The sequence below is a fragment of the Artemia sp. Qi Xiang Cuo genome, chromosome 7, assembly GCF_049724085.1.
Source record: "Artemia sp. Qi Xiang Cuo chromosome 7, ASM4972408v1, whole genome shotgun sequence".
Classification (NCBI taxonomy): domain Eukaryota; kingdom Metazoa; phylum Arthropoda; class Branchiopoda; order Anostraca; family Artemiidae; genus Artemia; species Artemia sp. Qi Xiang Cuo.
The window spans coordinates 25,746,544-25,771,684 of record NC_142800.1 but is presented as its reverse complement, the minus strand read 5'-3'; the positions used below and the strand labels follow the sequence as shown (position 1 = coordinate 25,771,684).

Here is a 25,141-nt window from a genome sequence, read left to right as displayed (position 1 = left end):
TGGGGAAGAAGGAGGCAAATACCCCTCTGTTTAGAGCTCCTGTTATTAGATGAATATAAAAATTAAAAGAAAAGAATGTATTTGAAGAGCTTTATTCCTTTCTTGACTATAGCAGACTTCTTGGAAGGATTTTGTTCTGGTTAAGAAAGGATGTACAGTTCTTCTAATTTGTATTTATCATGTTCTAGTCGTCTATTAATGAGAGTCATTGAAAATAGACTGTAATGTTCATTTGTGGAATGTTTTGGTTTTGTCCATTGTCTTAGAAAACCATTTTAGAAATGTTTTGTTTCTTATCTGTGCTGTGGAAAAGAAGTATGGTATTGTCAATGATATAGACAGGGCCTTCTTATCAAATAGAGTTGTACAAGAAATGCAACACCTTACAAGAAACAGGATGTTCGAATTGACTTCTGGGAATTACTTAAACTGAATGGTTTTATTTAAAGGTTTTTATTTGTATGTATTTTATTCATCTCAATCACTATTAAAACAATTCATCCAATCATTAATAGAGTACCAGGAATAATGATGGTGATGAGACAATGTCAATATGACTCTAATTTCACCTCATAATCTGGGTTTTAATTCATAGCAAAACTAACTGCACTCAATTCTTAACAAAATTAACTCATATTCTCAGTAGATGTCTCTAAAAAATTCTGACCTGGAAAATAAGTATTGGCATCAAGTTGTTAACTTTTAACAGGTTGCGATAGAACTGAGTTTCTACAACTCTCCTTCATTTAGTTGAACTTCTATAGCTGCTGATTTCTAAGTTTTGTTACTATACACAAGTTCCTACAGTGTGTTTAGTCCACAGTCTAGATAAGGGAGTTATTAGCCATCAGACTGACGTGCAAGTGCCATGTCTATTAACATCATAAGCATCTTCAATTTAAATACACACATATTGTTGATAGAATAACGTCCTTTTAGAACCTTTGTATAAACGTTTTGTTTTGGTCCTTTTATCTTTTTGGAAGCAAGGAAAATTTACAGTGTTTATTTTAGGATTCAATATACAGAAGATCTATACAAAAAGCTGGTCGAATCTATGTTTGGCAATAGGCCACTATCCTAGACTTAACAAGGAGCTGAAGATCGTCTGATGCTACTTGTTGTCTTATACATTAGGAATGTCCAACTTGTTTTGTCACGCCTTATTGGAGTCAATTGAAAAAAAAATGTTGCCCTTTTTTTTCAGAGGCAGCACTCTCGCATTGGTTATGTTCAGAGACAACACTCCAGAATTGCCTATAGTTAAAAACTGTAACCATTATATGTGTTATTTTTCCCCCAAGCCACTTTGTATGGAAGGAGTGGTTATAAAAAACTTGGATGGTGCTGATTTGATGGGAAACTGGGAAGTTTTGAGTGCCTTTTCTCTACAGGAAAAGTGATTGGATGGCAGCCAGTGCCCTCCCTTGTCTTTTTCCTAACCAAACCCCTGTAACCCCCCGGATATTGAATTGAAATTTAAGATGGCTGTTTTGTTCAGAATAGCTGAAAAATTTAATAAATACGCCCCGGGGTTGACATTACCTTGACACCAGCTGTGGCACATCTCCTGGGACTAGGGCTGCAAATTACGAAAAATGTAGATATGTTTTATAGTGAAAAGAGTTGGGGTTAAATTTGATCTTGGGTGTCCAATGAGCTCGAAATTTTTAGGGATCGTTCTTTGGGCCAAGATGAACAAACATTTGTCAGGAGGGACAGGGTCAGGAGGCTCAGAAATGGGCCAAAAACTTTTTATCCCTGATCACTTTGATTCAGTATTAAGTGTGTGTGCCAAGAGGGACCTAGCATGCCAAAAAAAGTTTGGGGTATGAAATTCTCCAAAAAAGGTGCCCCAAAAGCTGGGGCAAATATTTTTTTTTCTGATGTGCTTGAAACTTACATCTGAAAGTTCTTTGGTCAAGAAGACCCTAATTCATCAAAAAAGAAAAACAAGTCGTTTATGCTTAAGGGCCCCAATTCTTTTTATTGGTGGCCTGAAATTTAAAACTGTAAGCCCCTGGCAAGGTGGACCCTAATATACATTACAAATTTATAGTTTGGGGATACTGACCCTCCCCCTCCCTCAAAATTGCAATCCAAAAGAGCAAAAATCTTTTTTATAATTGGCTTGAAACTTTTAAGGAGTTTCACCTAGGCTAATAGGACGACATCTTATTTGGAGGGGGGGGGTATTAGGGGCCGTGAATATTTGCACAAATCCTGTTGCCTCGACCTGTTTTAATCTCGTAGCAATAAGTTCCCAGACCATGAGCAACGAAAGGAAAAAAAAACTAGGTGCCAGATCCCCCAAAATCGCATTTAACATATTGTCATACATTTTATTAAAATTTTCAAAAAAACAGCCTCTAATGTGGAATGGCTTGATATTTAGAGTCATCTCAGTAGATGTTACTCGAAATGCAGTGGAGGATGTATAATAGAAATGTAAAGATTGGGATATTATTATTTGGCCACTTCATTGCTTGGCCACATATTTATATTTTATTATATTTTATTAAAATTTCCAAAAAAAAAACAGCCTCTAATGTGGAATGGCTCGATATTTAGAGTCATCTCAGTAGATGTTACTCGAAATGCAGTGGAGGATGTATAATAAAAATGTAAGATATTATTTTTTGGCCACTGCATTGCTTGGCCACATATTTATATTTTATTATATTTTATTAAAATTTCCAAAAAACCAGCCTCTAATGTGGAATGGCTCGATATTTAGAGTCATCTCAGTAGATGTTACTCGAAATGCAGTGGAGGATGTATAATAAAAATGTAAATATTGGGATATTATTATTTTGTCACTCCATTGCTTGGCCACATATCTATATTTTATTATATTTTATTAAAATTACCAAAAAACCAGCCTCTAGTGTGGAATGGCTCGATATTTAGAGTCATCTCAGTAGTTGTTACTCCAAATGCGCTGGAGGATGTATAATAATGTAAAGATTGGGATATTATTATTTGGCCACTCCATTGCTTGGCCACATATCTTCGTGTTTGTGTATTGCAGGTATATTTTTCTGTGTTTTGTTAAGGCTTTGAAAACTTTAGCCTTCAAGGTGAAATGGCTTGGTAGATTTTGTATGTTTCAATAAGTGTTTGAAAACTTTAGCTTTCAATATGGTAGGGCTTGGCATTTAGGCTTAGTTAAACGGATACTACTCGAAATGCACAGTAGGTCAGTAATTAAATAAAAAAAAAACAAAAAATTTTTTCAACTAAAAGTAAGGAGCAACATTAAAACTTAAAACGAACATAAATTATTACGTATATGAGGGGGTTCACCCTCATATACCTCGCTTTTTACGGTAAAGTTCGGATTTTGTTCCAGCTCTTTAAGGATGACCCTGAATCACAAAAGGCCGTTTAATTAGAATAAATAGCCTAGCTTTTTTGAAAGTACTAAAAAAACCTTAGCCTAAAGAGTGAGGTATTGACGAGGGGGCGACCCCCCTCATATACGTAATAATTTCTGTTCGTTTTAAGTTTTAATGCTGCTCCTTACTTTTAGTTGAAAAAACTTGTTTTTTTAAATTTAATTTCTGATCGTTTTTAAATAATTCTGGGAAATCTGGGCACCCCCTTCATGGAGAAATTCCTCCATGGAAAGATCCTCCGACGTAACCCCTTCCAGTGCGTTTGGAAACGCACTGGAGAAAATATGACAAAATATCAAATTTTGGCATTTTATTATTTGCCCACTCCTTTGTTCTGGTCCTGATATTTTTAGACCTGGTTCAACTTTTGATGTCAAAATCGGCTTTTCCAAAATTTGAGGCATATTCGTCAATTCACAGGAAAGTGAAAAAAGAAGCCTGATGGCCAATGTTTATCCAATACGATGGGATCTTAGGAGATAACGTTCCTGCAAAGTTTCTGGTTGTAAATGTGTCCTGAGAAGGTTAGGAGACCCAAGTCTGGGTAAAATTTGGTTAAGATAATTTTTTAGTAAATTTAAGGTTTGTTAAACAAGGAATATACCACCTCTAAGATTCTGAAATTTGAATTCCAGTTCATTGTTCCGTTCTGTCATTGCTGCTATTGTTAGATTTTCTTGAAAGAATTTATTGAATTGTTTAGTTCATGCAAAATTCGTAGGTCCAATTTTGTAATTAAGTTATATTCCCAGGTAAGTTTAAAAGCCTTTTGCACTTTTTAAGAATTTCGGATGTGAATTGTACATTACAGTGATTAGTGCTATTTACGAGAATAACACTGCTGCAGTTATGGCAGGAAATGAAGTTAGCAGCTGGTTTTGTATTAAATCAGGAGTTAAGCAGGGTTGTGTTCTATCCCCCTTTATGTGGATCATTTTGATAGACTTTGTCTTAAGGAGCATAGGGAAGGCAATGGGAGAACACAGAACTAAATGGGGAGGAAAGACTTTTCTGGACTTAGATTATGCTGATGATTTAAGCATCCTAGATGAAAGTGTGAGTAAAATGAATGAGCTTTTAGAAGTTTTGCGAATTCAGGGTCCTAGAATAGGTTTGAAAATTAATGTTAAAAAGACCTAAGTCGCTAAGGCTAGGAATAAGGGAAGATGGAAAGGTGATACCTGGCAATGAATAGCTTCAGGTGGACAGCTTCACTTACCTTGGCAGTATTACTAGTAAAGATGGTGGGAGCAGTGGTGTTAAAAGTAGAATAGCCAAGGCCTTGGGTGGTTTTTCACAGTTGAAAGAAGTTTGGAAGAATAGGAAGATAAGTCTGCAGGCCAAGATTAGAATATTGGAGGCTACAGTGATGGCAGGGGTTAAGTATGGTTCTGAAGCATGGGGGCTCCGAAGAACGGAGGAAGATTTGCTAGATGTTTTCCAGAGAAATTGCCTATGGATTGTTCTGGACACCCGGTTGACTGACCGCATTTCAAACAGTAGGCTGTACAAAAAGTGCGGTTCAATCCTGATTTCTAGGGCTATAATGAGAGAAAGGTTGAGATGGCTCTGCGGGCACGTTCTATGGATGAAAGATGACATATTGCCAAAGATTGTCCTTTTTGGCCAACCTTTTAGGGCTAAACGGAAAGCAGGTCATCCGCGTTTGGGATGGGACGATGTAAAGAGGGAGGCTTTGAATAGATTGAGATATAGGAGGAGCGTGCGTAGCTGTCTTGGCCTCATGTGGCTTGGTACTGGGGTGAGTTGTTAGTAGTAGTAGTAGTAGTAAAGCGGTATTTTGCTTAATGTTGATAACGAGACCTCTTAAATTATCTAAATTTCACTATTCCCCATGTAGATCCCACCTGGCGGTTGGGCGTGGCATTTCCGAAATACTCCTTGGGAGCATGTTGTCTGGGATGCTGGAATGACAACCCAGTTTGGCTACTCTGAAATTTTTCATTTTGGGGAATACAGTGTGTTTTCCCCGATTCGATAAGATTCATTCTACTTTTTTCGTTCATTCTACTCTTCACCTTTCTGACCTTTTACCCCATGTTTGACAAAAAAGATATTAGTGGTGCTCAATCTTTCTATTTGGGTTTTGTAAGGTTCTTACTTATCTTCTTCTTTTGAAAAACCATTAAAAAAGTTTTTATTCCCGATTATTGTTGGGAAGCTGACGGGTTTGTGCGATAAGCTTTACAAAATGGTGTATCGACGCTTGTCGCCTCACCACGGGCTTTATCGATTTGTTGTATGTTGAATTGTACATATCCATTCGTGTTTTATGTCCCATTCCGATATTTCTTCTTGTGATGGGCGTGGGTCATAAATATATATTATTAGGCAGTTATAACTGAAAGTAAAGAATCCGAGTTGAGTCGCTAAACTACGGGGTCTCTTGTTGCTATTTCAAACGTTTCTTCTGTGGATTTAATCCATTTTAGGATTTAACCCTCCCTTTCTACACTATATTTTTTTAAATTATTTATTTTTAAATTTCTTCTTTTTCAGAAAACTTGGATGGATTTGAAAAGAAGTGCTTCTTTGAGCATCATGCCTCTCATATCATGCTCCTGTTTTCTGAAAATTTCTCGCTACTGGATGGATGCGTTAAGCAGAAAGGTACATATTATATGTTTAATTGTGTCCCCAATAAGATTTAGGCTTCCATGCTAAATACGTAATTTTCTATAATAAGCCACTTAGTTACAATACGCTAAGTATAATCTTTCACACTGAAACAAGTCCTTTCAAACTAGGATAACTTAAGAATCCATATAACCATCGTAATCATCGTTTAAAGCCATTACAATGATCATAAGCGAACTATTTAAAACATAAAAAGGTAAAATGGAGATGGAGCTGCAAGCTCTGATCAAGCATGAAAGGCTTTTCAAAAGGAATTAAACTTAATAAGTTTTTGATGTCCCCTTCTTCCTCCTACATTCTCCTCTCCGCCATAAATTTTGAAAGACAGCTGTTTTTTAAATTTCATTGAAAAACGCCTCTTTTAGGTATTTTCTTCGACACAAATTGATCAGAACTACCCTCCTACTCAACTTCCCTACTCAACTACCCAACTACGCTACTCAACAAAACTACCCTCCCCTAAATTTTGAAAAATACATTTTGCCTCCCTCTCCCTCACTATATATCATGAGATTTGAGTTACAATTTTTTAGCTCGATGTCTGTATATTTCCCATCTAAACTCTAACTCTTCACCATCCTATGCACGAAAAATTTATTAGGGATCTCAAAGCTAACAGCTTTTGAAGTGTTGAAAGTTATTTTGTTATGTTTTACACTGAGAAATTATAAAACGTGTAACCGCCATGAGATTTGAGCTACAGTTTTGAAGCTCGATGTATGTATATTTCCCATCTAAACTCTAATTCTTCACCATCCTTTGCATAAGAAATTATTCGGGAGCTTAGACCTAACAGCTTTTGAAATGTTGAATTTTGTTATGTTTTACATAACATGTTTTGTTTATGTTTATGTTTTGTAATATTTTGTTATGTTTTACGCTGAGAAATTCGTATCACAGAAACACAAGGTTTTGCTGAGTTATGTGAGATTTGGTGAGCGTGCGAAACCATCCATTTAGAGCAGTGGTTCCCAACCGATGTTGGGCCATGCCCCACCTAGGCCATCCTCGCCTAGATGCCACCCTCGTATTTTTAAATCCTGATGCCACCCTCGTATTTTTAAATCCTGATGCCACCCTCGTAATATTCGAATTTTTTAACTCAAAATTTTACATGTATTCACCTGAAGGAAGCTTAAAAGACACTTTGTATTCTTTTGTATTACTTTTGTAACACTTTGTATAACTTTGTATTCTTTTGGGCGGTATATTTTTGGATGACCGATCAGCTCAGCATGAATTTATTGGATGGTCAATCCACATACATCTTTCTTTCCTCTTGTTTCATTTTTAAGTATTTTCATGGACTCCTCCCTAATTTCTTCGAACAATTATATCTTTTAAATTCTGAATTACGCATTGAATCTTGTATTTCTTTTCTCTCAGAAATGATATGGATATTTTCATTCAGAAAACAAAAACCATAAGATCGTATTCCAATCCAGTATTATGTTGTGCCTCCATCTGGAATTCCCTACCAGTTAAAATTCGACTATATCATTTTTATGGACAATTTAAGAAACATCTAACCAACCACCTCTTATGCCCAGACAGTTCTCTCCTCCCTTCTTTTTCCCCTCGAGCTTTCCTTTTCAATTTCTTTAATTTATTTATTTTTAATGGCGTAGTAGTTTTTGGTTTTTTAGTTTTTTTCTTATTTTCTTCTTGTCCTTCTGTTCTATTTTAGTGGTATTATTTATTGTTATTTTCATTGTACCACTCTCACAGGCCAAAGAGCCTTTGTGGGTGTCGTAATTCCTGTAATTTCTTCTGTGTTTCTTTTAAATAAATTGATTGATTGATCGATTACTAATGAAAAATATCGTCTGAATACAACACCTTTTATACAACGTATAACGTCATTGCAATGCTGTCATGTATCTTTTTTACTCTTTAAATGCATCTGAATCGGACGTTATTCAAGAAAAAAATGTTTTTCTTTTCAAAATTAACGTTATAAAATAAAGTCAGCCGAAGGGTGCACGTCTTGCCCATGACCCACCAAAATATTGCCATGCCCTACCGGCGAGGCGTGTGTCCTACGTTGGGAATCACGGATCTAGAGTAAAATATAATGACGTTAGCATTCATAAAATGTTATGACTATGTCAACTAGGACTATACAAATGACTATACAAAACATGTCAACTATGACTATGTGTTTTTACAATAATTTAAACTATGAACTTTTCATTCATTTCTGACGTTTTCCATATTTTTCCACATAATTATTATGTTTCATAATGTTGCACAGTAATGCAATTTTAATTGATAATAATAATAATTTAATTGTTATATAATAATTATAATTTAATTTGTTAATTTACCGAAATGTAAATTGCTATTTACCAAAATATTAAAATAGAATTAATGAATTATTACAGGTGTCAGGGCTGCAAAAGAAGAAGTCGAGCCAGTTTTGAGCCTTTTAGAACAGTTGCTACTGTATATTCCAGAGACTCTGCGTAAGCATTGGCATTATCACACTTTGTACAGGGTTTTTCTGAGATTGCTTCACTATCAAGCAAATCCCGGCGCAAGGAAGGATGCCATCAAGTAAGTACAGCCCTATAATCGCGCACACGAGTTAGAAAAAAAAACCTTCTCAAATTGAAAAAAAAATCAAATTGAGTCGATACTCATGTCACAAAAGTCTATTGTCTCCAAAATATATCTAATTGGAAGCGAAATTTCCTTAGGTTCTTCTGAAAAATTTGTAAAAAAGCTCTTGTAAAAGTATATATTAAAGAAAAAAGTACAAATAATATTATTTTCTACTGCCGAAACTAGAAGCTATTGTTTCTTTAAAAACAAAATTATACGATCTGTAATGATCATTTTTTAGCTCTGATCAAACAGTTCCTGGTAAAGAACTGTAAGTAAGGAGCGACCCGGCTCAATAATAAACGAAACTAAAAAAAACGAAATTTTGATACCATTAGATGCATCAAAAGATGGATTTTTATGCTGATTTTAAGTGTATAAGTTTCATCAAGTTTAATCTTACCCATCAAAAGTTACGAGCCTGAGAATGAAAACAGACAAATTATATTTTGAGGTGTAAATGTCTAGATCAAACTGTTAAAGTTACATGACTATAATACCTTTAGTTCGACCCCTTGTAGAGATGATATTTTTAGAGGTTTACAAAAATAGTGTAGATTTTCATTTATACAGATTCATAAAAATGTAATTTCGGCTAATGAAATCCGTAAAATTAGCCAACTCCTGTAGGTAGTTAGAAAAATGTCACGAAAAAGGTCACGTTTTTTCTGAAAAAGGTCACGAACATATGAGTTTGCCAGCGAACCGGTCAAACATTAGTTACTGACCTTCTGAAACGTAGGAGATGGATGTACCATGGCCACGTCCTCCGTATCCTAGAGGACTGACTCCTTTGTACATTTCATGAGTGGTACCCTGAAGGGGGAACAAAAACGGTCTTTCAAGACACACCATGTGACGGCAGTATGAACAGGATCTGAGTAGGGGGGGGGGTGTCTGTTCAACAACAATGGGAGGACGTCAGGGCTGCAGCTTAGCTCCGTGATGTCTGGTGTGGTTTCGTAGACGCCCTATGTGTCATTTCTGGTTTTAAAGCCTTGCTGTGAATGTGTTCGTCCTATTATCTCAAAACTATTTGAAGGATTCCATGGAAACTGGCTAAAAGAAAAAATTCTACGTCTTACTGACCTGAGACAATTCAGTAACCTCAAATTCACTCCTATCTCCTGTTACCTTGTTTCTCTTATTGACTCAAATGTGAAAATCCTCGAAAAGCAATATTGCTGGCTAAATTTAATTTTGATTGAGCTAAATTTAATTTGATCGAATTTAGATATGAAAGTAAACCCATCTAAAGCAATGACAATGCGAATACGTTTCCTTAAAACCACACTGTTTTCTTAACCCAGGCCCCCTCCCGGAAATTTCTGTGTCATTCTTTAGGTTACTTGGCATCAGAATTTCTTCTAATTTAAAGTGGGATTTCAATGTTAAAGATATTATCCAGAGAGCTAATGTGTCTATTTCCCTTCTTCAGCTCTTAAATTAATTTATTGTCCCCCCATGGGCGTCCAGAGGGGAGGGCAGAGGGGACAGCTGCCCCCTAGAACTTCAAACTTACACTAGATATGGCTGAAAAAGCAGATGGTTGAAAAAGTAGATGGTTGAAAAAGCAGTTGAAAAAAGGTAGATGGCTAAAAAAGCAGTTGATAAAAAGTAGATGGTTGAAAAAACTGTAAATAAACAGCTGGAATGACTGAGTAAAAGTCTAACAAAAAGCAATTATCCATAATATCTTGGAAATTTTTAGCTCTAATCCAGGAAGATTAATGCTGAAGCTTATTGATGATTTATGGTTTCTGGTGATTACTTATTAACAAAGATTTCATAGGTATGATAGAACTTGCTGGCAATGTGAGGTTTTCTGAATTGCCAATATAACTTCAGCTCCCCCCCGCCCTTCATGACAAAATCGGCCTGCCCCCCGCCCTTCATCATAGAATCGGCCTGCCCCCCCGCCCTTCATCACAGAATCGGCTGCCCCCCCCCTAGACAAGAAGCTACGTACGCCCGTGTGTCCCCCCTTTTCGGTCTTTAAGGATTTATACTTCTTTTTCCCGCCCGCATCTTGAATATGCTTATCCAGTTTGGCACCCTGGAATCTCCCGTGAAGAATCAGAGAAAATTGAGTCCATCCAAACAAGAGCCCTGCGAATAATTTTTAAAGAAGCTAAGACTCCATACTATTTTCTTCTAAAAGGAAAGTCAGGTTGTAAACACTTGAGCCGAGGAGAGTTTCGTTGTGTCTCGGTTTTTCAAAAAATGCAATACCGAACCCTTGCACGGAAATATTTCCCCAATAGACACTCCCCAACCAGATTCCGACCATCACGGGTTATTTCTGAACCCATTCCTATCTTATTTCCCATTCGCTGCGTTACCTCCAGATATTAAAAATAAAATGTTGGCCCTTCATTACGGAAATAATCAACAAGATATCCCGGTAGTTTTCCCTTTTTTATTATTTCGCACTGGCGTTGCCCAAGTTTTGTATTTTGTTCGCTTGTTTTGCCCCCGCCCTTTCTATATGTCCCTTTAACTTTATTTTATATAATATCTAGTTCTTTTTTTAGCTTTATCATTTTTTTTTATTTTTTAACTTAAACTGACGCTACATTTTAATTATTTTGGTTGTTTTGGCATTGTTTGCCAGTTTTTCAGTAGTATTATCTTGGATCAAAATAAATAAATATGTTGGATTTAGTTTGCTTATACTTGCTGCCAACTGTGACCTCTACTGCATTTTAATAAAAATAATATTTCAAAAACTAAAAAGTGATTGTAGCTGTTAGATTATTTGTTTTAAATTTTGTGCCTTTAAAATCTCTGCGCCTGGGGCAAGTGCTTGACCCCCCTCTAAAACCGCCGCTGAGGTAAATATGTTATATCGAGCGCGATAACGTACATGTTAAAAAAAGAAGGCAGCCAAAAAAGATGGTGCGTTATATCATTAAGATATTTTGAAAGATTGTAGTATACGAATATTTGTTTTCCCGCTATTTTGCAAAGCCGTACGTAGCTTAACTTTTAAAAGAAGGGGGGGGGGGACTATTTTTTCGCGTGCTCGGAACTAAAATGAACTATGAACACCACCTCCCTGTTTTCTAGATTAGTGTATACTCTCTTAGCCATACCATAATTTCATTTGATTCTGTTATTGTAGTTGTCATCTTTTTTCCTTTGTTTATTGTATGTTTAGCTTATGATTTTGATGGCGAATAGTGTTTGTTTGTTCAATGCTAATCTTAATTGTTCAAGTCATTTGACTAATAGCCAATCACAAAGAAGATTAATGAATGTTCATTTTAAATCTGAGATGCTCCAATTCCTCATAAAATCGTTTTTGACGAAAATTAAAAAGTTGTTCTAATGAATTCTAAAGTAAAGTCAATTTTGAAGATAAAATTTTGCGAGTTATGTATATTTTTTAGTTCTTCTAGCGTCTTCTGAAATTTTGGACGTTTTATCATTGCTTTTTTTTAGGCTTTTCATTACTTGGTATCAAATTCTTGGGGAAGAAGCGACTAACGAAGTTCATGCTATCTTTGCCACTCTTATACCTGGATTCGAATCTCCTTTCCCAGGTTTGGGAATAAACAATATGGCTCTTTTGAAAGGACCAAGTTTAGGTGAGTTTTTTTCTTTTTCACCTTTGTTCTAACACTTCTAGGAACCAAGTAGAACCCAACTAGCTCGGTTCCGATATTCGGTTTTATATGGCTTTGAAATTGGCTTTGATAGCCGAATTTTTATAGTTGGAGTTTGCTTTGAAAGTCGAATTTCACTTCAGCCTGTCTTCATCTGAGCGAATATTCGGCTTACTTCTCCTCTGGATCAGAATTGACAAATTTTTTTCCAGCATAGCAATACTTAGATAAAAGGGCTCATTTAGTGTAATAGCTTATCAAAATAAAATATTAATTTCCAAAATAAACTCTTGTTTCCGTAATAATAGGGAAACTTTCGCTCCCCTCAGCACCCATAATGCCAGTCTTTTCTTTCGAGATCCTTTCTAAGAAAACTAAGAAAACTTTTTTATCGGTCGTCTCTACTTGACAAGGTTTTGATTTTAATAGAATAAAGTTGCGATAAAATACGATAAGACAGGTCAATAGGGATAGTAAAGTTACGATTTTATACTAATTGGAGTGCTTTTTATGTTTGGAATTTAGATAGATTTAAAACTTGATTTAAATGAGGATTTTGAAATAATTATAATCCATGATTGTTATAAAAACTTACATCATTAGTTCTAAAAAAACCTCAGTCGCTTCAGGATCCCGTTCGTGCAGAATCCCCTCTACAATTACATATATCTCCCTGCCTCTCGGGGATGTCCCCTTCGATCCCTCCTGGCTTGAGTCAACAATGATAGCTTAACGTAGCTTTCTTATACCATCTTTAAGATCCTTAAGCGAATTTAGGAGAAGTTTCAACCGTTTCATTAAGGATGAAGGCAGGACATAAAGATAAACGTTAGGTTCACCTTAATAGCAAATGATTCAAATCTCCGGACTTTTGTTAAATTAATTTAAAAAAACTTTCCGAAAAAGAATTTTTTCAAAGAAAAGTAACAAAGTAACGTGCATAACTCACAGCCCTTGCCCCGATGCTGTGGGGGATTCAATACTGAAAGCATAGTTATTTGGCCTTTGGATTATTTTGAACGAAATAAATATCTCAAAATTTTGGCTGGATGCCTTTGGGGAAAATGGGTTGGGGGGGGGGGTGCCCTTTGATCACTTTTGACTCTTAAAACATAACTAGAAGTTTCAATTTCTAATCGAATAAGCCCCCACCAAAGTTAATACGACCGATCCTTTCAAAAACCTTTTATGTTAACAATAGGCAACTTGTATAAGTTATAGCCTTTTGCCCGGGGGCTATGGGGTATTTTCAATCCCTATGTTATAGTTATATGAATTTTGGACTATTTTGAACAAGCTTGCTATTTCCAAATTTTTATCGGGTATATTTAGGGAAAAATGATTCAGATCTCTGAGTACTCTCGACTCGTTAAAAAGAGCACAAGAAATTTAGATTTCCAATCGAAAGAGCCTCCTTCAAAGTTTATGTGACCACCCTTTCCATAAAAATTTACATTTTAACGATGGGCAACTAGCATAAATTAAAGCCCTTGCGCCGAGGGTTGGGGGAGGGGTATCACACCCAGAACCATAGTTATTTGACATTTGGCCTATTTTGAACAAAATGCTTTCCTCAAAATTTTGATCGGAAGTATTTTTGGGGAAAAAGGCGTGGGTGAGGGGGGTGCTGGTTTTCGTCCGATTACTCTTGACTTTTAAAAAGGTGTTTTAAACAATTAAACATTTATTTTGCCTAATAAGCATCGGTGGCTGCCCTACCCTCACAAGAAGATACTGTCATGTCATCGATTTTTATTTATTTATTTATTAGTTTTTACTGGGTTCCGGAATTGCAGGCTATTATCTAAACTTTAAGCGCCCTTGGGTCCCAAAATAAAGTAACTGCTATTCTGGAATCGTATCCGAAGGATTACTGACCGGCGTAACGAAGCCCCGATTTTAGTGAAAACTATATTTTGATTTTTTCTTCAACATCCCCCTCTTCATTCTCATAGTTTCGCCTTAATACCATTAGTCTTTTGGAAATGCAGGATCAAGCATATCCTCCTTTTCCAATAAGGAAACCCACATGTAAATAATGGGCAGCTTACATAATTTACAGCCCTTGCATCAAGGGATGTGGGGATCATGTCATCCTTGGAGACATAGTTATTAGACCTTTCAACGGTTTGGGTTAGCTAAGATGGGCGTCGGAAGGATGTTGGCTGACCTCTAATCGCTTTAAACTGTCAAAAGGGGCAATAGAACTTTTAGTTACCAATGCAATGATCCCCCCTCAAAGCATCAACGACAATTCCTTCCGCATGAAATGACCTGGGAAAAAGAACCAATAAAGAATACATATAAGGCATATCGCCTTTTATTTAGGTAGCACTATGACACTGCCTACTATTCGACTAGTGCCATACAAAAGGTGGCACTAACGTGTTAGCGTTACTACCGCTAACAGGTTACAACATAAGAATAATAACATTGGATGTTTCTCGTTGCATGAAGCAGTGTTGCCTCTAGAGACCTTTCGTCTGTTTCAGGAGTTAGTAAGACATTCATACAGCGGTTGGTTATCTAATTGCCAACCCTAGTGAAATGCAATAAACTTACTGATTGCGTAACGAATCTTAGTGCTGTTGTTAATCTTTAATTAACTTGTACTAAAAGGAAATAAATGTAGACGCAAAGATGACACATACCCATACCCATGACAGACGCAAACTCATGCGCTAGGGTGCCATTCACTTATAAACATCTAATGCACCAAGTTTGGAGCATGCGCTGCGGGGTTCAGCCATTCCTTCTCTAAATTGTGAACGGATTTTGAATGCCAAAGCTCAAATATAGTATTGCACAAAATCAATCTTACTGTTATAATGTGGCCAAAATCTTCTGTATTGTACTTTGAATTAAGGAGCTTAGGGTTATGGGACTATTGACTGTATGGTTTATAGCTAAAAAAGAAGTCGAATTGTTCCATAAATACCTTTTTTTTAGACCAATAAGTATTTTAGTATTGTACCGGAATAAAAATAGCCTATAAGTTAGACCAGTACTTATTAATCAGTTGGCAATTTAGTCAAGTTGTCAAGACAATGTGGTCGTAATTAGTGACAGTTTCACTATCTCAAATATTTAAATTGTTGCTTCTTGTACATTTACTTCTTTCCAATTTTTCTTGACATAAATGTTTGATTTGTGTTGCTTTTAATGTTTTTGAAAATGTTCTATTTTTTATCAAAAACGTCAAGGATTTTTTATTAGCTGTCACTCAAAATTGATTGTCATTTTAGATTATTGCAACTGTTGTCATTAATTATGATTTAGTATTAACAAACTTTATCTTGTCAGGGCCTATATGTGACTCTGACATTCTTCCCCTGATTCCCGCTGTATCTGGCGATAGAGTGCCGGATGACCTACCACGTTTCTTCTTAGAGGGACTCCTAAGATATTCAGTTAGTCAGGTATGAAATTCCTTTTTTATTTTCATTCAAGGTGAGGCTTTGTCTCACAATATAGGCTTGGATGCCCCTACATGGCTCTAGGAAGGTTGAGAGTACACCTAGAGATCGGTGTCAGAGATACTGACACCAATGCACAGGCTCCGACTTCATTTTCAGAGGCGTGGCTAGGGTTTTAATGTCCTGGGAATAATATAACTTTTTGACAAAAATCAAGTTACAAAAATTAAGCATTATCCTCAAGATAAATAAAAAAAATGTTTAGTTACTAACAAAAGAAATTAACTACTATATAATATAAAATAGAATTGTAAATAGAAAGTTGTACAATAAAATTTTTCAAGCATTTCAGTATCTATTTGTGTCTTTCTATCTAATTGAGCTGTAATTTTTTTTTTCTCTTTCTTGGTATAGTTTCATAAAATCAACTAGGCAAAATTAAAGTAAAGGCAAAACTGATGTAAATAACATGTAATAACAATAACATGGATAATGAGTTATTATCCTCAAGAGAAATGAAAAAGTGAAGTTACGAATAAAAGATATTATAAACTGTATACACTGTATAACAACTGTATAACAGAAAGTTGTATAACACAATTTTTCAAAGATTTCAATATCTATTTCTGTCTTTCTATTTAATTGACCTGTAGTTTTGTATTTTTATTTTTCTCGGTATAATTTCGTAAATCTTAACTCGGCAAAATTAAATTAAATACAATAATTAATTTAAATAATAATAATTAAAGATAGACAAAAATCAAGTTACCGAAATCAAGTATTTTCTTCGACAGAAATAAAAGAAGTATTTAGTTACTAACAAAAGAAATGAACTATAATATAATAGAAAGACAAAGTTTTATAAGACAATTTTTCAAGCATTTTCATTATCTGTTTGTGTCATTCTCTTTAATGGAGCAAGCAGACTTTAAACTTTCACAATTAATTCTAGATCTAATCGCCTCACTTTTTTTTTGTAAATTGACTTAACCGCTCTTCAAGTCCTTTAATTTCCCTCCTAATGCCATTTCAATCTTTTTCTATATCCATGGAACCAATTTTTGTAAAATATAATTTAACAACCTAGAACAGAATTAAAAAAAAAAGATTAGAATTTAATAGTTATCAAAATAGTATTTAAAAAAATTTGAATAGAATTTTTCAAAAAAGGAATAAAAAAAAAATAGAGTTAACGTGCATGTTTTTTTTAAACTTCAGTGTCGAAGCCCTTGATAGATTTATGGTTCCATATTCACGAAGATATTTTGTGAGGATGAATATCGTATGTTGAATATCGATATAAGTATCGAATATAAGGATGTATTCTTCATCCTTATCCTTATTCGACATCCTTATTCTTATATCGATATATTCGATATTCGAATATCGAATATATCGATATAAGGATAAATATAGAAAGGATCATGTGAGGTTTATGATTGAACACGATATTCATGTGAGGATGAATATCGTATATTGAAGTTAATTTGTGTGCCCTTTTTTATTTAATTTTTTATATTCTTTTCTTTTCTGGTTATGAATTCATAAAACTCGACTGAAAAGTTGTAAATACATTTCTATGGTTTGTTTATTTCCTTTGTACCTTTTAAAGACAGTTGTTGATAGCTCAGCCTCTGCTGAAAGAACTTTTTTGTAGCGTGAAAAAATCAATTTTTTCTATGAAAACTTCAAATTTCAGCCGGAGTAAGTATGCCGTTGACCTAAGCTGTTTTAGCCATTCGGAAGTTGAAAGTGGATCCTTTATGGATTATATCGACAGGAGTAGTTAATAATTTAAACTTACGTATTTGTCGGCTTGCATAAAGAGTATGATACGTTAAAAGTAATTAAAAATGTTTTTTTTTCTCTTGAACGTAGTGAAGTCCAAATTCTTGCTTTGCTTTGTGTTACAGAACCGAAATGTCTTTTATTTATAAGAACCTTGGAATAGTTCTCACTTTTTTTTTACAAATAAATTCAAAAATAAATTCCTTAGTTCCGTTTATTTTTGAATTAAAATCAAGCTGTTGGACTGTGATGAAGAAGGTAAGAGCCATGGCTAATTGAAGAAAAAGCCAAGACAGATAGTCTGAGTGAAAAGCAAAGCTGGCATAACCTTTTTTCAGAATTGTATTTCATTTTGAGACAAGCTGGCTGTGCCTACCAAATCCGCTCTTTCAGACCTAGTCGCCCCCATATATGCCTCCTTGGCTTTCAAGTCAAAATTGAATTCGAAATAGTACGTGTTGTTTTTTGTGGGGGGGGGGGGAGGTAGGAGGATCGTCTATTTTTTCACATTTTAAGGTGAGGAGAGGGCCAAACCTGGATAGGTGAGGTCTTGGTGACGAGGTTTAATCGACACCGTTTCAATATTTACGTATTTTCTGTTTATTTTTTTTTTGCTTTTAGTTGACAAAAATTCAATGGCGTGACAAGACCGGTCAGCGAAAAAGGTGCTTCAACTTCTTATTTGAATCATTCAAGAAATACTATGTTAACCAGTTGTTCCCAAATTTCCGCGTTTCTACAAGCATTTATAAGCCGAGCTTTGAACTTCCTCTGAGCCGTTGTTCTCCTGGTAAAGAACAAAGGCAGAGTTGTCGCGTTGAAGTCATCAAATGGCTATCCAATTTCATTCATGTACCCGTTGCAGATTCGTTTTCAAGAATTTCGAGGTAGGTTTTCTGTTTTACTAGGGAAAGAATATCCAGTTTACTTGAAAGTTATGCTGGAAACAATGTCTCGAAACCAACAAGGTAATTGAGGTATTTTGAATGCATAGCTCTCTCTCCGAGAGCCTTTCTCGGCAGGACAACAATCAGATAAGAGGAGGAAGAAAGACATTTTGGACGCATTTCTCAATTGTTCAAGTCTTTTTTTTTATTCTTTTATTTGTATTGTCTTGAGTGCTGAGATTGGCATTTTCCCTCAGGAAGAATAATAATATTCAGCTTTTAAAGAAGAGGATGAAAAAAAGGAGCATGAGACAATTTAGGCTATTGTCTTGTATTGCTGAACACATTTATTTTTGCCCTCTGATTGGGTTTCTTCTTCGTTTGTTGATGTTATCTAATTGGGTTGATGATGATGATTCTCTGAAGTTCGGACGAAATGTTCAAATGTTAGAATAAGAGGGAGAGGTAGCAAAACAAAACGAAGAAATAGATTTCAGCCTTTTGACTTTCTTTCCCTTGTTTTTTCATTTGTTTCTCTCGATTATAGATTCAGCCATTAATTTTTTTTTTACTTCCGATTGCTCACCGTCGTGAGCTATTGTCGTCTTAATGATTTATTTTGAAAGGGAGTGCCAGTTTCATAGAGGTCTGTTTCTATTCTTCAAAAATAGCAGGGGATTTAAACGTGTATTTCTGCATGGTTTTAAACAAGCTTCTGTAATATTCTATTACTGTAGCCCTACTCTCCGTCGTCTAGAGTGGAAATTTCGATGTGATTGGAATAAAGATTTACCTTATGGTTTTCAAAGTCAAACAACTCTACCCTAGACTGGGGAGGGAGAGGAGGGTCTAATGCCTAGGACCCTTTTATGCAGCTTTTGTATATGTATGTTCAAAGGACTGATGAGTGCTCAAGATGGAAGAATAGTAGCTTGGAGTAATGTTTTTTGTAAGGAGCTTTTCTGCTTCAAACTTCGTTCTTTCTTATTTTTATCATCCATCAGGAAAATGTTTCTAAAGATAGCTTCTTCTTCTGAAAGGTCCTTCTGCTTCCTATGACTGCTGCAGTGTTGTCATATCCCTCTCAGTTTCTTAGTGAACAAGCAGTAAATATACGAGATTTGCGTTGCTGCTGTAGGTCTTAGTCTGAGCCTTGTTGATGGTAAATTTTTCGTTGAAATATCCATTATAGATTTAGGATGAAAATAGATGCTTCAGAATGAAAAAAAAAAAAAACCGAACAGAATATCTTTCAAGAATAAAAAGTGACCTTACATTTCAGAATAAAGAGTGGCGCACAAACGTGCGTCATCAAATTAGGAAGCGGTGGAGTCTGAGTGACTTTTGATTCTTGAGGAGTGGTAGTGTGATCATGTCAGGGGCCAGCTCCCTTAAGTTTTGGAATAAACTATCATTAATAAGTCGTTTTTTTTTTTTGGGGGGGGGATTGGCAATGGAGAGCCAGGGGTTAGCTCCCTTATTTTTCTGAATAAAATGGCGTTAGGCTAATAAGTTTTTCCGGTGGTGGGGGGGGGGGTCGGTCCATGGAAGGCCAGGGGTCAAAACTGAGAATTGGCTCCAAACTCTGATTTGATACTCGTATATATATTATATCGTCTAGCCCAAAACGGAAGGATCTGTCTCAGGGGGGGGGGGAGGGAGTTTAAAAACAGTTCATTGGGAGGGGGTGTAAGGTTTTTTACTTTCATTTTGAAGACCAGGTAATAAGACATAGGATTTTTTTAAAAGAAAAATCATCTTTTTACCTGCATTTTTGTGACAAATTTAGGAACTGCATAAATATTTTGGGGGAGGGGTGGTGCTTCAAACCCAGGACCCCTCTTGGGTATGCCCCTGGCTAGTAAGTAAGCTAACGAGAGCTTCTCCCTTCCTTTCTGGTAGAGGTCAGGTTAGGTACTGAGTATATAAAAGTTGAAATATAAGCCTAACTCTTACTTCGTGCCAAGTCTTATATTTTGTAATTTTTACAAGAGAGAAAGTGTTTTTTTTTCAAAAATTGTTTTTTATTAGAAGTTTAAACGTGAAAAATTTATAAAATTACAGTGTTTTACTAAATAGTATAGTTTCATCCTCGGTAGTTTTTTTTTTTTAGCTGAAGCAATAGTTTTTTTTAATTCGTTCAAATGCTATAAATTTTCTGAAAAAAAATTCAGCATGGTATAAATATTGCTCATTATAAATAATTACTAAATCGGTCAAAGTATTATTTTCTCACTATTTGTTTTTCGCTTCTTTTCCTAAACTATCAATATTAAATTTCAAGTCGCTATAGTCTTTTTTACTATTGACTTTTGTTAGGGGACTTGGTGCAAAGATCGAATTAATGACTTATTTCTTACTTGTGTACAACTTACGTCCATTTATTATACAAAAAAATAAAGTTGGAAAAAAGTCATAACTTCTATGTGCAGATATGAACGCAAAAATAAATTTACAATCTTAGAAATATCGTAGAAAATATCGTTCATAAAAAAACTTTAAGGACTACGCTGCTTTCAATAATAAACTAGAAAAAAAAAATTTAGAAAACCTATTGTTAGTTCATTTTAACGGTAAAAAAAAAGAAAAAGAATTAGAAACAGGATATTCCGGGAACACGTTGAGGAACCTTTTGTAACTATAAGTGGAGAAGTTCAAAGATACACGAGCTGAAAATAAAACAAACAAAAGTAAACATATCAAACTTGAATCAGTAATGGTGCTTGACCCTATTTCACGATAATTCGGAGCACTAATAAACAAATTAGCACAGAAACAGGATTCCAGATCTCCTTGTAGAATAAAATAGCCAGTTCCAGACAACACCTAGGAATGCTATCATTGAATTATGTTTGAGATTGTTGTTCTTTTTTTTTTTGCTATTTTTATGTATTTTTGAATTTTCTCACTGAAGTTTATAGTCCAGTAACATTTTACCTTAAAGGTATAATACGTACTGAAAATCCAAATTACTAAATCTTACTTTCGAAAAGTTTCTATTTACTGGATTTTCAGAGTTTCTTCCAGTTTAGCTGCATCTGACTGAATATTTATAAATAAAGCATTATTTTAATTTTTCCAGCAAACTGATAATTTCAAAAATAGATTACTGTGAGAAGATTTTTTTTCAAACAAATTAAATTAATCTATGTTCTAAGAAAGGGATTTCGGCTGTCGTCGTTAGTTCTACAGGAGCGGACTTATAAAGAAATACAATTTAATTAGTAACCTATTGATTTTTCTTGTAATTATTTCAAGTTTTTTTTATACCTTTTGTTTCATTACGTACTCAGGCCTATTCTGGAATTATTATCCTTTGTAAGCACTTTTTTAGGTTTAAAAGTTGGAAAATGTGAAATTTTTAAGTCATCTGAGATATTTGTCAACCTAAAACATAGGCTGCGTACTAGAGATAGGCTACTAGCAAAAACCTTAAAGAGAAAAGCCCTTGAACTTGATGCTTTCCCGAAATGGTTGGTTTTATTATTAGTTTTTTCTTTGTACAAATATAAAAAAACTACATATACAACAAACTAAAATCTGGATATTTTGGGAGCATCTTGATAAATCATTTTTTTATATAATTAACGAACAAATTCAAAGTTACACAAAAAAGGAAGCCAAAGCCAGACAAAGCAAATATATCAAACTAGAGTCGATATAATGTCTTAGCCTATTTTAAAATTCCTCAGAAGGTCATTAAACAAGCTAAATCAGCAGAGAAAAACGGTTCCAGACCCCCGCCCCCCCGAAAAATTATATAGACTGTTTCAGATAAGTAAGGAGTACTATTATTGAAGTATTGCTTTGGTCTAGTTTCTGCTAGTTTATCTATCTTTGATTTCTTTCACTTTTCTTGCCTCTCTCTCCCCCTCTCATTCTCTTTCTTTTTTCCTTTCTCTCTCTCTCTTTCTCTCTCTATCTCTTTCACCCTCTCATTCTCTTTCTTTCTTTACCTCTTTTTTTCTCTCTCTCCTCTCTCTCTCTCCTCTCTCTCTCTCTTTCTCTCTCTCTCTCTCTCTCTCTCTCTCTCTCTCTTGTCTCTGTCTCTTTCTCTCTATAGCGTTACGTTTTATGTTTCTTTTTATATATCCGGTTCATCATTTTTCAGTGCGCCTGCAACTGTTTCTTTGAGTCAGTCTAACAGCTCTGGGGGGAGTTCAAGAAGTGAGATAGACGGAGGACGTATTTTAAATTCCACGACTAAAAGTGATGTGTTTTCGCCCAACAGAAAAGGTGTGGGGTAAGTTCAATAAGCTTTCTGTTCTTTTTCATTTTTCTATTTTTGTTGTAATTTTGTAACAAATTTTTGAAGGATGCCCTGTTCATGAAATAAGAAGCCTTATTTTCTACAACAACTTCAAAATAGTTTGCAGAAACAAGTAAGCCTAAATCTAGAAAATGATTTTTCATGCATAATTATGCTTTTTAGGTTTATCATAGTTGCTCCGGTTAAGGCCGTATCCAGGGAGGGGGTGCTGGGTTTACCCCCCCCCCCCCCAACATTTTTACCCAGCTCATTAAAACGTAACGAAATAAGAAATTTGTAATGCGTTTTTTAAAGTTTTTGTCCCCACCCCCCTCTGAACAAAAATCCTGGATACACTCTTGGCAGTGGTGGCTGCAACCTAGTTAAGAACGAACCGTAGTAACTAAAAATAAAGAAAAAACGCGTTTAAAACAAAAATTCAAGGTTTGTTGCAAGATCTGTGAGTTTATCATTTTTCAATATATAATACATGCTTTAATTCAACTGTTTATGAAAAAATAACTTTACAAAGAGTGGAAAGTTGAAATTTTAGAGGGAGGAGGTTGGTTTCAAAGAAAAAAAAGACCAATTTGTAAAATTAATCTTATCAGTTTTGTTATTACTCTAACACCAGTCTCCTTCTTATATGTCCTTAGGTAGGTACAGATCGAAAGATATGGATTAGTAATTCGTAGTACAAAGTGAAAATAATACTGGAAAGCAATATACAACCCTCATGAGGTGAGAAAACTCGAAAAATTGAGAAGAACATACAATAGACACCGACTGAGCACTAGAAAAGTTTGCTCATGAAGGAAGAAAATTTGCTCGCACACATGGGCGGGTCTTTGGTATATGTACTTGCTCATACGCACAGGGGTAATGTAAATTATGTTCTGATATTCGGTTAAAGATCTTCCCCCTCCGAAAATACTGGTCTAAGAAAGTAATTTTCTCAATTGGTTTAGAATATACTAGTCCCAACGGGGTAAATACAATGATGCATAGACTTTGACTCTTAACTAAATTCATTGGGAATGGGATATTAGAGCATTGCTTTTCGGTGTGTTTAACTTGAAGAATAAGAAGGCAAACTCTATAAAAACTTATTTTTATGCAAAATTACGCTTTTATCCTCTAAGCTTGCTGCATCAATGGTGCGGTTCATGAAATGAGACAAGACGGTCAATATTAATGCTTTAACTGTGTTATTTGTCTATAAAAATAAGAAGAAGCAAGAAGATGAAAAGCTATAATGTATTTTTTATGTTGTATTATCTAATTAGAGCGGAGGGGGGGGGGGGAGAATGATTTTTTTCTGCTGGAGAAGCTCTTTGACCTAAAAAAGGAATAGTTTATGCCTAAATATTGAGATTTTTACTGAACTTCGGTTAATTTTCCGAATTTTTTTTTCCAAGTTTCCTCGGATGATTATTTTAGGGGGTCCTTCCCATCATCCGTCTTTCGTTCTATATCTTTATCCATCTTATGTTTTTGTCTTCTTTCCTTGTACTATTATTTTGCCAAATCTTGATATAAAGACAAACAAGATAGTGGCGCTATTATGATGTTGCCGAGCCATGTGTTTAATTCTTGGGCTTGCACATGGCGAATAACGGGTACTTTAATTTTCATTAGATCTATTTAAAATTCCCCATAGTTCTGTAGAGAAAAATTGGATGAAAGACACACGCTGCAGTGCGCAACTATTTGAATATTTAATAAAAAAAAACTTCTTTTTAATAACATTCGTATAAAATCAACCTTTTCCTATTGTTCAGTGTTTTCTTTTCAACCCAACCCAAATTTAGCTATGGTCTTGTAGCGCTATCGTTATGAGAGTATTGATATTGGGGTTATTTTCTGGAATATAAACCCATTGAGTAGCCAGGATATATTCGTTAATTGGCACTTAAGAATTCCCTTCAATGAAAAATGAAGTCATAAGAGAGAAAAAAAATATTTCCTTAATTTAGAGAAGTTTCATTTAGAGAAGTTTCATTTCTTCATCACTCGAAGAAATTCAAATCGTTCATATTCAACTTCAAGATTTCAATTGAGAATCAAATTTTCAAATTCAAATTTTCATTTGTCTAAAATCGTGGAAATGTTGCAGAAATGAGCAAGGAGTCGAAGAAATTCAAATTGTTCAAGAAGTTCTATTTGGAAGCAGAGCGAACGTGAACTTCATCCACGAGATTATGCGTCAAGCCTTTATTCTGAACTTCTCTCACTCACTGGCAATATGCAGAGTGATTGGAGTTTATAAGGACTGGATAATGAAAAAGGTACTCATTTTCGTAAGATATACAGTCAGATCCCACCCTAGTATCAAATAATTTGGACACCCGTCCTTACAATCAGCGATTGTTGAAACATATCTTTGACCATCGTTCATATAATTCGGGCCTTATTACTAAATTGTTCATATCCATGTTTTTCGTTTGGCTTTTCTGATACTCGGGTCAAATATCGAATGAGGAAAGAAATTGTTCGATAGTTTACATCAGGTAATTCGTCAATCTGAAAAAGA

At 35.0% G+C, this 25,141-nt stretch overlaps 1 protein-coding gene across 3 annotated transcripts in view; it reads left to right on the top strand.

Moving 5' to 3' along the window:
* Positions 1-25,141, top strand: part of LOC148950095 (ral GTPase-activating protein subunit alpha-1) — a 246,939-nt gene that overhangs the window by 11,386 nt on the left and 210,412 nt on the right. For all 3 annotated transcript variants that reach the window (XM_089092126.1, XM_089092128.1, XM_089092125.1), the window contains exons 3-9: positions 5,919-6,029; positions 8,441-8,612; positions 12,105-12,250; positions 15,572-15,687; positions 18,094-18,359; positions 22,471-22,602; positions 24,725-24,896. In XM_089092126.1, coding sequence (XP_088948252.1) covers positions 5,919-6,029; positions 8,441-8,612; positions 12,105-12,250; positions 15,572-15,687; positions 18,094-18,359; positions 22,471-22,602; positions 24,725-24,896 — 1,115 coding nt within the window. The remainder of the gene's footprint in view (positions 1-5,918; positions 6,030-8,440; positions 8,613-12,104; positions 12,251-15,571; positions 15,688-18,093; positions 18,360-22,470; positions 22,603-24,724; positions 24,897-25,141) is intronic.